The sequence below is a fragment of the Sus scrofa genome, chromosome 13 (genome assembly GCF_000003025.6).
Source record: "Sus scrofa isolate TJ Tabasco breed Duroc chromosome 13, Sscrofa11.1, whole genome shotgun sequence".
Classification (NCBI taxonomy): domain Eukaryota; kingdom Metazoa; phylum Chordata; class Mammalia; order Artiodactyla; family Suidae; genus Sus; species Sus scrofa.
The window spans coordinates 189,597,272-189,613,734 of NC_010455.5; the positions used below are offsets into that span (position 1 = coordinate 189,597,272).

At 40.3% G+C, this 16,463-nt stretch overlaps 1 protein-coding gene across 8 annotated transcripts in view; it reads right to left on the reverse strand.

Annotated features, from left to right (window-relative positions):
* The window catches only part of APP (amyloid beta precursor protein), a 281,267-nt gene that overhangs the window by 162,418 nt on the left and 102,386 nt on the right, over window positions 1–16,463 (reverse strand). For all 8 annotated transcript variants that reach the window (XM_005670305.3, XM_005670303.3, XM_005670302.3 and 5 more), the window contains 2 exon segments: window positions 2,773–2,885; window positions 724–917 (listed from right to left, as the gene is read on the reverse strand). In XM_005670305.3, coding sequence (XP_005670362.1) covers window positions 724–917; window positions 2,773–2,885 — 307 coding nt within the window.

Sequence of the window (16,463 nt, forward strand, 5' to 3'; positions counted from 1 at the left end):
AAACAAAACCCACAAAAACTGAAACAAAACAAAACCTTTTTTAACAAAAATTTGGATCTAGCTAATGATTGATGAAATCATTCCAAAATCTGCCCCCCCCATAAATTTCTAAATTACAGATCCAAACCAAAATTACAAAATGTCATATCACTCACTGCAGAACTACCAGTGACCTGTTATAAGGTTAATGGAATCTTGATCCTAATTTTTTTTTTTTTTTTGCTTTTTATGGTCACACACGCAGCATATGGAGGTTTCCAGGCTAGGGGTCGAATTGGAGCTACAGCTGCTGGCATACGCCACAGCCACAGCAATGCCAGATGCAAGCCGAGTCTGCGACCTATGCCACAGCTCACGACAACACTGGACCCTTAACCCACTGAGCGAGGCCCACGATCGAACCCGCAACCTCATGGTTCCTAGTTGGATTCATTCCCACTGCGCCACAATGGGAACTCCTTGATCCCAATTCTTGAGATTAAAATGAAAGAGCTAAAATTTCCTCAGTGATGGTTGATCAACTGTATTAAAATTAAATGGGAGGCTATAACTGGAATAGGACTTCATGGTTAGACTGTTTTCCATAAAAACAAACTTTGATGGAAATGCGCAGAGAGATCCTTCAAGAGAGAAAGAGAAAGACAGACGCATTTATAGGAGAAACAAAACCATAAGCTAGATGTGCTGGCATCTTTGAGAGATCTAATACAAAGGCTATCTTACCTGCCATCTGCATAGTCTGTATCTGCTCCACCCCACCAGACGTCCGAGTCATCCTCTTCTGCATCTGCTGAGTCGATATTGTCACTTTCCTCGGCCAGTGGGCAACACACAAACTCCACCCCTCGGAACTTGTCAATTCCACAGGGCAGCAACATGCCATAGTCATGCAAGTTCGTACTCTTCTCACTACAGGTCTACAAAGAGTAAGGAGAGTGTTTCACTGTAATAAAATCCCCAGTATAACAACACATGAGCAACATAGCAAGAAACCATTTGACAATGGGGAGAATCATTTGCCTTTTTTTTTTTTTGCTTAAATTTTAGGGCCGCATTTTCACTATGTGGAGGTTTCCAGGTGAGGGGTTGAATCAGAGCTGCAGCTGCCGGCCTACACCACAGCCAAGGCAATGCAAGTCAGACCCTTAGCCCACTGAGTGAGACCAGGGATCGAACCCACATCTTCATGGATACTGGTCAGGTTTGTAACTAACTGAGCCGCAATAGGAACTTTCAAATCATTTGCTTTTTGAGTGGATTTAAACAGAGCTTCTTAAGCACAGACTCCTTGGGTACCCTTAATTTTTAACTTTGTTACTTGTTTAATAAGGATATATTGTATGCCATAGACATTAATAAAAATGATCAGAATAGGCAATAATTGAGAGCTAAGATGTAGAAGATTGCACTGGGAATAGTTATCAGAGAATCAAGTCTTTCTGGCTTCATGAGCATATAAGAAAGGAATGATGGTTTCATGCATGTCCTCAACTTACTTACGGATGGAAGTTTCTCTCGCTTAACCTATCTTACTCTAGAAATTCTAACTCTCTAGGCTCACTTCCAAAATAACAACCCTGGGAAGAGAAGAAATTATCCTCTGCTATTAATCAGAATTTAAAGTCATTAGAGATTTCTCCTTCCATATCCTTTTGCTTTCCTGGGATTTGCTAAATTCTCACAAATCCAGATTAAAATAAAGCTTTGAAAACATCCAGTGGTGACAGAGCAAATATTAAATATTCAATACACATAGGTAAACAATGAAATTTTACAGAGTGTATTTTGATCTCATAAGGCTTAGAGTCATTTTGTTTCTTAGTAACCAAAAAAAAAAAAAAAAAAAAATTAAACTCAAGAAGAAATGAAAAATGAGATTATCAGATGGGTTCCGGGTTTTAAATTACCTGGTTTGTTTTCTTAAGATCAATAAGCTTTTTTAAAAAGAAATTTTATTTTTTTTATGGCTGCACACAAGGCATATCAAAGTTCCCAGGCCAGGGGTTGAATCTAGGCCGCAGCCAGAAACTACGCTGCAGTGGCAATGCTGGATCGTTTATTTATTTATTTATTTGCTTTTTAGGGCTCTACCCTCAGCATACGGAGGTTCCCAGGCTACGGGTCAAATCAGAGCTATAGCCTCTGGCCTGTGTCACAGCTATGGCAACACAGGATCCGAGCCACATCTGCGACCTATACCACAGCTCAAGGCAATGCCAGAGCCTTAACCCACTGAGTGAGGCCAGGGATGGAACCCACTTCCTCATGGATACTGGTTGGGTTCATTACCGATGAGCCACGAAGGGAACTCGCTGGACAAGCTATTTCTTGTTCTACCACTGTATTTTCCCAACAGATAATAGGGAAAGAGATTGAATTAGAAAAACTTGGTATATGGCAAAGGAAAACAAGAAACAAATTTAAAAAAATTAAAAAGTACATTTTAAGGTGTATAAAGAGTATAAGGTTATAGTTTTTAATTTACAAAACATGGCATGCACACAGCAAATCTAAGTAAATATAAAATATTTATGAATGGTTTTTAAAAATACTACCACTACCAATAATGACAGCTTATTTATCAACATAGCTGTTGCCTCAAAATACCCTCTTAAAATATTCAGGAAGTTTTTTATTTTTAACTATACTAATTTAAAAAAAAAACATATTTATCAACCCAACTGTTGCCTCAAAATACTCTCTCAAATGCCATTGGGCACAGTTCCTAGGAAATTTTCACTTTAAAAGTAGAAAGACTAAAAGGGCTGGTACCTCTTTGGCCACAGTGTGCCAGTGAAGGTGGGTTTCGCAAACATCCATCCTCTCCTGGTGTAAGAACTTGCACTTGTCCGGAACAAGGAGGGCATCGCTTACAAACTCGCCAACTACAAGAAAGGAAAACAGCTTCATGTCATTCAGTCTGCATCCCAGTGGTTCTTTCTACGACAGGATCAAGGGAAGATGGACTAAAAGACCTTCAGAGAAGTCATACAGCTTTTAGAATGATAACATAACCAATCCAAGAGGGACTAGAACCTTTAGAATGTTGAGTCCTGCTTCCTTAAGCAGCCCAGTTCCTTGTCACATTACCTTGATGGCTAAAATACTCCCTACGTGCTTTTTTTGTTTGTTTTGCTTTTTAAGGCCGCACCCATGGCATATGGAAGTTCTCAGGCTAGGGGTTGAATCGGAAAGTTACAGCTGCCAGCCTACACTGCAGCCACAGCAACACAGGATCTGAGCTGCATCTTCGACTTATACCACAGCTTGAGGCAACCCCAGATCCTTTATCTACTGAGCAAGGGCAGGGATGGAACCTACATCCTCTTGGCTAGTAGTTGGGCTCATTTTTGCTAGCCACAACGGACACTCCACTTCCTATGTGTTTTAAGTAAAATTTATATTTAATTAGTATGCCTCTCTGACTGCAAATGAGTCAACAAAAACTGCCATTCAATGGCAACAAGAGTTAAAAAAATATAGATTAACATTGCTTAGGCAATCATTTGAGAAGAAAATAATTGTTCACCCCTCTTTCCTGGACATTGTAATCTGTTTGTAAAAGAACAGAGACTTTAGCATTCTTCTACTTTCTAAGCAAACAAAAAATATATATGTGCATGTATATATTTATATACATAATACACACACATAGTTTAATTCAATGAAATAATGAAAAATGCTCCTTAGGCTTTAGCAATATTTTAAAAAAGGTATATACTTGCACATTGTTTCTAAAATTGCTTTTACTGCAGCTATAAAGATATTACTTAAAGTCCTATAAGAAGTCACATTCTCATAAGAGTGAAAGTTGGATAATCACAACATAATGTGTGAGCTCAGGTTAATTTTTGTTTTGTTTACTACAGTATCTCTGGCTTTCAGCACAGATTTTGCACACAGTAGGCAATACCTGTCTCGATAAATGAGTAAAATCAATGCTGTAATAAAGTACAGAGCTACCAAAGTGAACACATCTGCTTGGGTATACTGGAAAGAACTTAAAGTAGAAAGAACATGAGACATGAGTCTAAATGGATGAACAGGAATGTGCCATGTAGGAAATGATAGGTAATTAGAAGATATAAGGCCAGTATTTATCTTGCTTAACATTCTACTCCCAATCCGTGGTCCCATTCTGGCAAACGTGACCATACTGGATGGATGGATGGATGGATGGATGGCAAAAGGCACTTCAAATTGAGGGAACTTCTATGCAAACAAAATATAAAGAAAGACACATAATATTTGTAGAAGAGGCAGAAGTCCACTGAACACAAGGTAAGTGAGGGGGAAAAAAATCCAGAAAGAAATAAGACTGGGAAATAGAGTGGACTCCAATTTTGGAGTCTAAGGTTTTAGATGCCATTTTTGGATGCAACATTGGCCAAAGGATATTTTAGAGGGGAATGACATGCTTAACTTTGATTTTCAGATAAACTCTTCAATCAAGTGAAGGATGGACTAGTGTCATGAGGCCACAAAAGCAGGGAGACCACTGAGTCAAGACACTGTGATTCTTCAAGTGAGACATACAAGACCAGACTTAAACAAACAACTACAAATACGCAAGGAATACAAGTTGTCCACACATCAGTAAAGACAGGAACAAATTTTTTTTTTTACTCTTAGAATATGCTACATGAAATTTTCTGAAATGCTACATAAAGAGAGATTAAAGGTCGTAAGAAACTTTTCATTCCCTTTATATAAAAGAGTTCTTTACAGCATTTTCTATAAAGGCGTTTAAACTTTATGTTTCTAGCTCAAACATGCATGATGTCTCATAATACATAAGCATTTATTTTAATAAATAATATTTAGATAAAAATCTAAGCAAATCACAGTGGATAAAGAGCCTCTCATCTTGTCATTCCTCACATCTTTGAGACAGTTGATGGTGCCCACAGCATGGCACGATGAGTTACAGAGAATGCAGGAATTATGAGTCATGGTGTCCCCAAGGGCTGCGTCCACACAGTAGCTGGCGCTCCACATACATCACTGCATCTCAGCTCCACCACAGCCCCGTGATGGATCTCTTATAATATAAACCTCATTTCCCAGGGGAGAAATGCCTGCCAAGAAGTCAGTCTAAGGCCATTTACCTTCAGGAGACTACAACCTAGCCCCAGAGATAAACACTGAGTTATCAATTACAAGGAAAGAAATGACATAATAATGCAAGCGATGTCACATTATTTTTCTTTTACATAGAATACTATAAAAATAAAACAAACAAACAAAAAACAAAATCAGATGAGTAGGAAAAAGGAAAATAAAAGTAACCCCATCCAAAACCAATATACCTTTCTCTAAGTGACCTCCTCATGGCTTTTCAGGGCAGGTAGTCAACCACAGCAAGAAACTTTATAGCTGAGGCACCCCAATTTTCAAGGCCACAGGAGGCCAGAAGTGACCTGAAGATGCCTGCCTGATTTATTAGTTCTGGTCTGACAAGCTATACTGCCATATTTACAAATGCCTGAAATACTACGTGATGTTTTGCTGTCTTTCAAGTAGTTATCTGGAAAGATTCAATGCCTGGCCCAAAGCTATTAACTCAGTTTATAAGACCATCAGGAGAAGATATCAGATACTCTCCACTTGGTCTTGAAATGGTTCTTGCAGCATAAACTGGATAAGAGCTGCCAAACAACAAAGTGTCTTATTTTACTTGACCTTAGGCCCATCTGCTGAGGCCTAGATTTTAATGCAAAGTCAAAGTCACCAAAAGTTGTTTACTTCAGTAAAAATCAAATATGTGCATCGAAAGGACATATAACTGTGCTAATTTACAAAAGGATATTTGATTTTTTTAAAAATTTGGAAGATAACGTTTCATTTAGTAGTATAAAGATGCTTTTTTCCATTTTCTAATATTGCACATAGCCAAAAAATGTATGTCCCTCAAATGAAATTGCTTTTATAAAGGATTAATACTGGCTATTTAACAGGCCCTCAGGACTAATGGCAAAAATAGACAACTCATTGTACTCTTAACATTAAAGTAAAATTCAGCAAAGAGTCTGTGGTTTTACAACCCTGCTTATTATCACTTTAAAATTGATGAGACATACTAGCATGTTATACATCAAAAATTTCAAACAATTAAACCACAAACATCTTTTAATATTTTTTAAATAAGGAACTAAAGAGAAGTGGTAAGAAATATAATAAACCTTTTCTCAAAAACTGGTTTAATTTAACACGGTCTAGGTGTTCTGTCTCTTTTTTTACACCCATGGTATATGGAAGTTACTGGGCTAGGGGTCGAATTAGAGCCACAGCTGCCGGCCTACGCCACAGCCACAGCAACGCCAGATCTGAGCCTCATCTGTCACCTACACCACAGCTCATGGCACCGCAGGATCCTTAACCCACTAAGCGAGGCCAGGGTTCGAACCTGCATCCTCATGGATACTAGTTGGATTCATTTCTGCTGTGTCACAATGGAAACTCCCTGTTTTCTCTCTTTTGAATTCTAAAAGAATTATTCTGAAACATCTATGAGGAGTTCCCGCTGTGGCTCAGCAGGCTAAGAACCCGGTGTTGCCAAAAGTTGTGGTTGCAGATGTGGCTCAGACCCCGATTTGCTGTGGCTGTGGCCGGCAACTGTAGCTCCAATTCGACCCCTAGCCCAGCAACTTCCATATGCCACAGGTAAGACTCTAAAAAAGAAAAAAAATCTGTGATATTACAGGGGCTATATGGGAACTCTCTATATTTTCTACTCAATTTTATTATGCACCTAAAATTGCTCTAAGAAATAATTTTTTAATTAAAAAAAATCTAAGAGTATATCCTTGGAGTTTCCCTACAGAACCATGCACTTTTTATTTTTAAAACAAACCTGTTTATTGGGTTTGATTCTCAGGTAAAAAAAAAAATTAACAGAAATCAAGTGAAAAAGATCAAAATAAACTAAGCATCATAATAAGAAATTATATTCCTGCTTATGCGAATGAAATCTTAGGAATCTGGCACCATTTAATTCTAGTGGTTAAATTCAATATACAGTGTGCATATTTACTGATAATCACATGACCTGGATTCTAGTTTTAAAAATTCAGTTAATATTACACACACTCCAACTGAAAGGGAAATTTCAAAGCTTATGAACAAGTGCTATGCTTGGCCTCTTGACCAAAATGTCTTGGCAAGGTGAACAATAAAGTCAAATTCAACTGGGACTCTGAAGGCATCAATCCACCGGTTCGTTGGAGGTCTTTCTGCTCAAAGAACCTTATTTTGCAGATGGGAAGAAAAGAACCCAGGTCAAGGGGCTTGTCCACAAAGCCAACTGGCAGTAGAAACGGCCTGAAAGCCTGAACCTCTGGACTCTATCCAAGCGTGGTAACGCAACTCGCTGTCATTTAAAGTCTGGTTGAAATGGGTTATTTGGCTAATTCCCTCTGGCTTTTATAAAAGAAGACTCAGTCTTGGACTATAAAATACTTTAATGTTAGACTCTACAATGTGGCTAAGATGACAATAAACCTGGACTCCAATTAGTTAGCAAGCCATATACAAAGCAGTTGAAAATGCATTCTACAGCCCAGAATAGAACATATGATGAACATAGAAAAGAATGCATGACAATGGCTTAAAGACATGATGAGATTGTTTCTCTTGTATGAGAAGTCTGGCATAGAGGCTGAACCTGGACCAGGCTACTCCCATCTTTCTGCATGGCTGTCCTCAGCATGTTGGCTCTAGCAACATGTTTTGTGGTCACAAAAGTGGCCACAGAAACTTAAGACTTCACATCTAAGTTCCAGATAGAAACAGAAGGAGCCAGCCAAGGGAGGAAGGTTTTCTGTTTGTTTTCTCTCTTATGAAAGCTTTGCTGTTTTACATGGAGGGATTGCCTCCCCACTCTCTATATCCTATATGCCACAGCTGTGTTATCTGGCCACACCAAGCTTCAAGGCGATCTGTAAAAAACACGTTCAGCTGAGCACACTGTCACCACGAATAAAATAAATCTGGAATTCTTTTTGAAGAGAAGAAACTGGGAAGGAATATTAAACATGCACAGAGTCTTCCACGCCATGAAATTGACAATAAGGGATGTATTTTTCAATTTCTTTATGTTCCTTTCAAAAGAGCCGATTCCAGGAAGAAGACAGAAGAAAGAGCAAAAATGTTACAACTAAAACCAAAGGGACAGTGATTCTATGGCACAGGGAGAAAGGAGGGTAGAGGGTGTCAGAGGAAAGGGCAGAACTTCTCAAAACTCAGGCTGCTAAATTTTTGAAAGTCAGAGAGGGACTGAACAGACTGATTAAAAGATTCCAGAACCAGGAGTTCCCATTATCGCTCAGTGGGTTGAGGACCCAACGTGGTGTCTGTGAGGATGTGGGTTCAATCTCTGGCCTCGCTCAGTGGGTTAAGTACCTGGCATTGCCCTGAACTGTGGTATAGGTTGCAGATGCAGCTTGGATCTGGCATTGCTGTGGCTTTGGCATAGGCAGGCGGCTACAGCTCCTATTCAACCCCTAGCATGGGAACCTCCATATGTTGTGGGTGTGGCCCTAAAAACACAATAATAATAATAATAACAACAATCCTAGTTACTTAGAACAGTAACAGCTACTCTTCACTGTTTACTGATCACCTACTATGTACCTACTGAAAGCAAAGGGGTTTTATCTTCATTATATTATCACTATGTAATTATAGTTCTATTGATAAAATGGTACTACATGTGGGTATTGCTTATGAAGTGAGAGTAAAAAAACAGTGGTCGCTAGGGTGGGGGGTGTTCCCTAGGACTATAAAGGTGGGGAATCCGAGCCATCAGTGTTTTGACCTTTCACACTTGTCAGGCCCTGGTTGTGCAAGGGATTTCCTGAATCCCCTCTGGTGCTCTCCTTTTCTTCATCCTTCATGCACTAACTCTTCCCTGTATACTTCCTTCTCTTGTTGGTTTTTTTGGGCCCCCGTGCATGGCATGCAGAAGTTCCCAGACCAGGGATCGAACCTGCGCCACAGCAGTGATAACACGGGATCCTTAACTGCTAGGCCACAGGGAATTTCTTTCACTGCCTACTTTCTATTTTTCTTTAGTGCTGGGAATACAGCAGCGGACCTAAGAGTTGAAACTGCATGAGATTCTTATGGGAAAAGAAGGGGGGAAAAGATAAAGCAGAATGTCAGATGGTGATAAACCTTATGGAGATAGGGTGGATGAAGGGATAAGAACTTTGGTGGAAAGGGGAAAATTTTAGGTAGTGGTCAGGGAAAGCGTTACTAAAAATACAATATGTGAATGAGAACCTGAGAAAGGGAGGAAACAAACCATCCAGATCTCAGAGGAACAAGTGCCAAGGTCCTGAGGCAGCAGCATGCCTAGGGAGTTTACAGAATAGCAAGGGGACCGATGCTGTCAGAGCAACGATGGGGGGAGGTTACTGAGTGAGTGGCCTTAAACAGCACCCACCCTCTGGCCAGTACTCTGAGTTACACAGGGAAGATGCAAGTGGTTTTCTAAGTGACTTAGTCTTGCCCAAGGGTCAAGATGGGAAAGAGGAGGACCAGGCAGTGAGCTGTGGCAATGATCCAGGTGGGAGGTGACAATGGCTTGGGCCAGGATGACCGCAAGAGAGATGGCGAACAGTAGTAAGAGTCTGGATAGAGTTTGAAGGTAGAAGATACAGGATTAAATGAAGGGTAGGAGAGAAAGAGAGTCAAGGATCTAACTTGCTCCATGTCAGTAGCTAGAAGATGCTTTTTTAAAAAATTTAACACAGGGAACTATAGCTAGTCACTTGTGATGGAACATGTTGGAGGATAATGTGAGAAAAAGAATGTATATATATAATATATAATATATATATATATATATATATATATATATATATATGTATGACTGGGTCACTTTGCTGTACAGCAGAAATTGACAGAACATTGTAAATCAACTTTGCCACAGCAAAGATCTGAGGCGAGTCGGCGACCTACACCACAGTTCACAGCAACACCGGGTCCTTAACCCACTGAGTGAGGCCAGGGATCAAACCCGCATCCTCATGGATGCTAGTTGAGTTCGTTAACCGCTGAGCCACGATGCGAACTCCCCGGGTTTGCTATTTAAATTGAAACGAAATTGAGGCATTATGCTGCCAGGCTACTACAGTTTACAAAAATAATACTCTAGAAGAGGAGTTTTTTTTTCTAATCCAATTGTAGCATCTATGAAAAGAACTGACATAATTAAAGTATTTATCCTGATACATAGAATATACACTGTTAACAAGGACCAAGAAAGTGAGTATATCTTAGAGGTGCTTTTAGCATATTAATGACATATGCAAGATACATAAACTGGCATGAACTGTTCAGGTATTTTTCCAGACACCACATAAGAGAGACAATCAAATGAATTTAAAAGGTGTCCTTGAGGTGTTATGATGTAAAGTGCACTTGACCTCTTGGTCTTTCTTTCGAAAACCCACAAGCCCAGTCTGAGTATGATAAAATTCCAACAGAGGAGCATCCAACAAAATGCCTGGCTAGGAATCCTCAAAACTGCCAAGGTCATCAAAGAGGGACATATGAGAAACTGTCACAGCCAAGAGGAGGCTGAGGAGACCTGACAAGAGAGAGTCACGTGGTGTTCTGGGTGGAATTGCGGAACAGGGGAAGCACTTTAGGTGAAAATTGAGGACATAAATAAAGTATAAGTAAAGTACAGACTTTATTAATAATAATGTATCAAAACTGGTTCAGTAATTGTAACAAATGCACCATATTAATGTAAGATGTTAATATTAGAGGGAACTGGGTGAGGGGATATATGGGAACTTTCTGGGCTATCCTCTCAATTTTTCTGTAAATGTAAAATTTACAGTAACGCCTACTTAAAAAATTTGAAGCTTCCATTTCAAATTTTAATAAGGACATAGCTTCTTGCTTTCATGTCAACATTATTTTGGCCTTCAAAAACTGTCCATGAGCTTGAGTTAAGAAGATCTTGGGCCTCTCATCTCTGGTATTTAAAATACCTAGACAAAGCTCAGTTTTAGATTTTCTTAGCAAATCTTCTCTTTTTCAATACTTTGTGTAGTGTGTGGCATTTAAATTCTTTTAAGAACATTTAGAATTTCAGAATCATCACATCTGTATCAATAATAAAGGAAGTCCTTTGCTTTCCGAGTTTAACTTTGTCTTAGGAATGCAGAAGTCACAGATCTGCAGAATTCAATTCCCCTTTACAGATTGGGAATCTAAGATCTGATCCAGTTTCTGCCCAGCTAATAAGAGAACCAGGTTTGACTTTGGGCCCTGACTCTATTTTAATGAGCACTATTTCAGCAAAGTGTTACAATATTCCATAAATTTCTGAATCACACTCTCTTCAACCACCCCAAATTAGTTTGTTATAGGTGTTTTTTCAGTTGCCTCTTTTTAATTTTATTACTCATATTCTTGACTTTATTAATAACAGGGCTTTCTATTATTCATATTTGTAATTATCTCAAATCAACATCAGTTTAAGGAAGGAATTATGAAAATAATGGTTGTTACATTTTTCCAGGTCAGGAGGTTCTCAACTCGAATGTGCTTCAGAGTCACCTGGGATGCTTCATCAGACTGCAGATCCATCCCCTTCTGGCCCCAAGACTGGACCTGACCAACGCGTGTGCTGGGACAGGTGTGAAAACCACCTTCCCAGAGGGACTCGGATTCAGGTGGTTCATAGACCACACTTTGAGAAGTGATGTTTGGAGCAGGGCTTCTCAAGCTTTCACCTGTACCCCAATCACCTGGGGATCTTATTAAAATGCAGTTTTGATTGAACAAGTCCAAGGGCAGCCCAACTCTGCCCTTCTAACAAGCTCCCAAGAGCTGGGTTCAGCTGTTCTTTCAGGTAGCAAGGGTCTACTTAAGATAATCCATTATAACTAATCTTATTAAGTTATAAGGGTTTTTTAAAAGTTACAGGTTATTGCATTATGAAATATGAAATATTGCATTATGAAAAGCATTTTTAGAATGCTTTTCTTTTTCTTCTTAATAGTGGCAAAATACATATAACATACAATTTACCATCTTAACCATTTTTAAGGGTACAGTTCAGTAGCATTAAGTCCACTCACATAGTTATGAAACCAATCTCCATAAATCTTTTCATCTTGCAAAACTGAAACTCCAGGACTTTTTGCTATGGCAAAGTGGGTTAAGGATCCAGCACTGCCATGGCCATGGGGTAGGTTGTGGCTGCAGCTCGGATTTGACTCATCTTTTAATATCTCTGATTATAAAGTAAAACTCTGTCCTCTACCCTCTGCTCTTACCTTCTCACTCAGATTTATCATTCATGCCTAAGGATTCAGTTGCCTCCTCCATTCTTTCTCAATGATGACCTTTGGTCAACATTTCCATTCCCTTATTGGACCCCCATAAAGTGGGCATTGCTTTTAGCAACTGTACTAGATTAGGTACGAGTACCCAACTGTACTAGATTAGTACACAGTTTACCCATCAACTCCTGGAACTATTCCTGAAGAACAATAAGCAATTCCTCATGGGGTCAAAATCTATCTTATATGGAAACAAGATAAGGGAATAGAACCAACATTCAACTTTTTTTTTTTCATACAGAATTCAATTTATTTGCTGTTTAATACCTTATAATTCCAAAGGCTTTACAATACCACATCTTCTCAACATGTTTGTTGGTATAATCACTTTCATAGTTCAAACCAAGAAAGACATTCTAATCCATCATGAGGATGCAGTATTTAGCTCTTCCTTGTAGCCAGAGCTCAGCAATTTGTTTCCTATAGATCTGCTGTTTATTTCCTAAACTTTGCAGCATCTTCCTTTTTTCCCCTTTTTTAAAGATTTTTATTTTTCTATTATAGTTGACTTACAATGTTCTGTCAATTTCTGCTGTACAACAAAGTGACCCAACCACCCCCCCCCCACATTCTTTTTCTGACATTATCCTCCATCATGTTCCATCACAAGTGACTAGATATTCCCTATGCTACACAACAGGATTTCATTGCTTACAGTATCTTCCTTGAACCTCTGTTATTTCTCACAGTTACATTCCAGTGATTTATGAGAGGCTCTCCTGGGCTCCAATCCCTCCTGCTTGGCCACGGTGTGTGCTCTTTGGAAGCTGCTGTAAGTGACTTCACAGTCATCCTGTCCCTTCATCTTGCAAACCACAGGGATGCACATATATTCACCATGCTTTCATTTGTACCTCTTTCTGTTGGGCCAGACAATAAGCTGGGGAGCAAGAGCACTCTCGGGTGGCACCCTGATTATCCTGCCAGCCTTGAGCTAAAACTTGCCTTTGGAAGATATCAGAGGGCCCCGTGGGCTAACTTCTTCATAGAGACACTCCACTTCCTGTCAATTTCCTCTTCCAACTCAGTCTGCTAAACCCTCAGGAAGCACAATGCTCAAGGCAGCATTTTCCCTCAACCGAGAGACTGGCTTAACATTTGAGAAGCTGCTCAGGTCTTCCAGCTCCCTGCTTTTTCAACTTTGCAATTTTTTTTTTTTTTTTTTTTTTTTTTGTCTTTTTGCTATTTCTTTGGGCCGCTCCCGCGGCATATGGAGGTTCCCAGGCTAGGGGTCGAATCAGAGCTGTAGCCACTGGCCTAAGCCAGAGCCACAGCAACGCGGGATCCGAGCCACGTCTGCAACCTACACCACAGCTCACGGCAACACTGGATCCTTAACCCACTGAGCAAGGGCAGGGACCGAACCCACAACCTCATGGTTCCTAGTCGGATTCGTTAACCACTGCGCCACGATGGGAACTCCAACTTTGCAAATTTTAAGTTCCCGTCGTACACTTCCTCAATCTTTTCATGCACGATCATTTCTTTTGGTTTTTCCCATGATCCCTTTGCTTCATGGTCTGGCGATGACTCTCCACCTATGGAAGACATTTGTTCAGAGAGTTCCTCTAGCTGGGCATCCTTGGTACCACCAGCTCCTATTCACACTGGATGGCCTCATCCACTTTGTTGACCTGGGCCCACCAGACAGGAGAGGGAACGCACCTCTCAGGGTAGCAATTACTTTCTCCCACTTCATCTTCATCCAGTTTCCTACCCTCCACTGACACTAGCTCTGCACCGTTTCTTTTTTTTTGGCTGTGCCCATGGCCAGCGATCTAGGGCCAGGGATCGAACCCACACCTTAGCAGCGACTCAAGTCACTGCAGGGACAATGCCAAATCCTTAACCCGATGTGCCAAGAAAGAACTCCCATCTGCTCCCTCTCTATTACCTTCCAGTGAAGGCTCAGGGGATTTCTCAGACTGCCTCATACCTCTGCAAAATTCAACATCTCCAGGGAGCCCAAAGTGGTGGTGCTTGCGGAACCTATTCTACTTGGTGGTAAAACCCAGGTTCCCTTTCCCACTATGTTATGCTTCTGTTTTCTCCAGGACTATTTATCACAGATTCATGTCTCTATCCCGCTAGGCTGTACGGCTCGACTCCACTCACACTACCCATATTTCTGAAGCTGGATCTCAGCAGATCATGCCACACGTCCAAGTGTTCTGAAATTGGGAACTCCAGTAAATTATTTCCTTAGTAAAAGAAAAAAAAAATGTATCCTTCTAGTTCTTCCCTCTCCTCTTCACCGACTACAGCTACTCATCATAAACCCACATCCCTACACTCTGCATCACTCACTATGGTTCGCAGAGGAGTTTCAATGCTTCATTCCATCTCCCTGGTGGTCTGACCTAGGACCTTCAGCACATTCATCACCTGTGCTTGTAACCAGCTCCACTCATGTGGTCGCAATGCCCAGACTCGGTTGTTTGAGCCCATCTCTTTCCCAAGTGGGAGACCCCCTAACACCCAACTCCCCCACTCTGCTCCCTGAGAGCTTATTAAGTGTCCGTTCTGCTTTCTCGTGTGTATTGTCTAGACTTGAAATATCTAGCTTTAGGAGACAATGGAGCTGTCCCCTAACAATTAGAGGAATAAACACTGCTCTATATTTCAGAGCTTTTCTAATACAAAACTTCCCGGGGGGCGGGGGGGGGGAATTATATCCTAAAAGACACAAAACTATTTAGGGCAAGAGGAAGTAGATAGAGAATGATGCAGGAAAAAAAATGATATCACAGCATTTCACAAAAGAGCTAGCTAGGAAATATCTAGGCTGTGGTATTTGGAATTAGCACACCCTTTACTGGCACTAGTAGACTCTAAATTCCCAAGGCTTTGTTAAAACATAGGGAAAAGGATCAGAGCTCTGCCACTGTACAGAAACCACTATCTAGGGAAGAAGGACACGATATCTCACAGAATAGAAAAATATAAGTATACACGATTCATCAAGCGCTTCAATCAGAAAGTGTTTCAGAAATAACCCAGTTCACTTTGAGCCATGCTTCAAAAATCAGGTGATCTTTTCAGAGGGGATGGATCTGGCTAAATTAGAATCTCCCCCTCTGTTAACCACTGTGGACTTAGAACTGCCACTCAGATTTATAAACAAGGCTTAGCTTCATTACTGTAAATCAATTTCAGGGCTTACTGCTACGGAGAGACGTGAAATAATTGAATTTCTGGACTTCCAAGAAAGAGGGTTTAGGGTAGGAAATTACTACATTAAAGCCTCTACACACACACACACACACACACACACACACACACATCAAAAGATATATCACAAACTATTTAACAGAGAATTTCCCCTGGAAAATTCTGATCCCTCCTCCTAATCCAATGTCTTATGACAGCTTCTTAGATTTGGCCCAACTGAGTTATCTGTCTATACCTGTGGATACTCACAAGTAAAAGCAAAAAGATTACTGTGAATCTCCATAGTGAAGGAACCCAAGTCCTTATTTTAATAAATAAACAATGGACTTGATAATAAGGGGATACTGGAGTCATTTTAAAGATACTCAAAAAAACCCTTGAAACGTCTAAGGTCAGTTAAAAGACATGCACAATTTGAAACTATTCATTAGAGGCTTCCTCCATAACGTAAGTATTAAAAACTATTTCCGTACTGACCACCCCCCACAGCCCCGTGTCGCCTAACAGAATGAGAACAAGGCTATTCTTGAACCTAGCAATTTTCTTTTCTCACTGCAACTTCAATCATGGATGTAAATGAAAATTTCTGCTCACTTTGCTACTTTTCTGCTTGACTGAATTGTGTAATGAAAACGTCTGTTCTTTTCCAACAGAGTACAGGCGTCATTCAAATTTTACACACCCGGCAAAGAGAGAATGCTTTTGTTTAGAGGCAAGATCATTCAAAGACACGTCAGTACAAGCTACAGCTCACTTATGGATGCTGCAGTTTAAAATTCTCTTAAGCAATCAAGCAAAGGCATTAAATGAAGGTGCGTTCAGGCTTCGAACATTTTCAGGCTTCCTGTCTGAACACAGCCAGCCTGCCCTCCTGTCCTGGCTCTCTTCAACCAGAAAGCAGTGGAGCTCTGCCAAAGCCCATTCCAT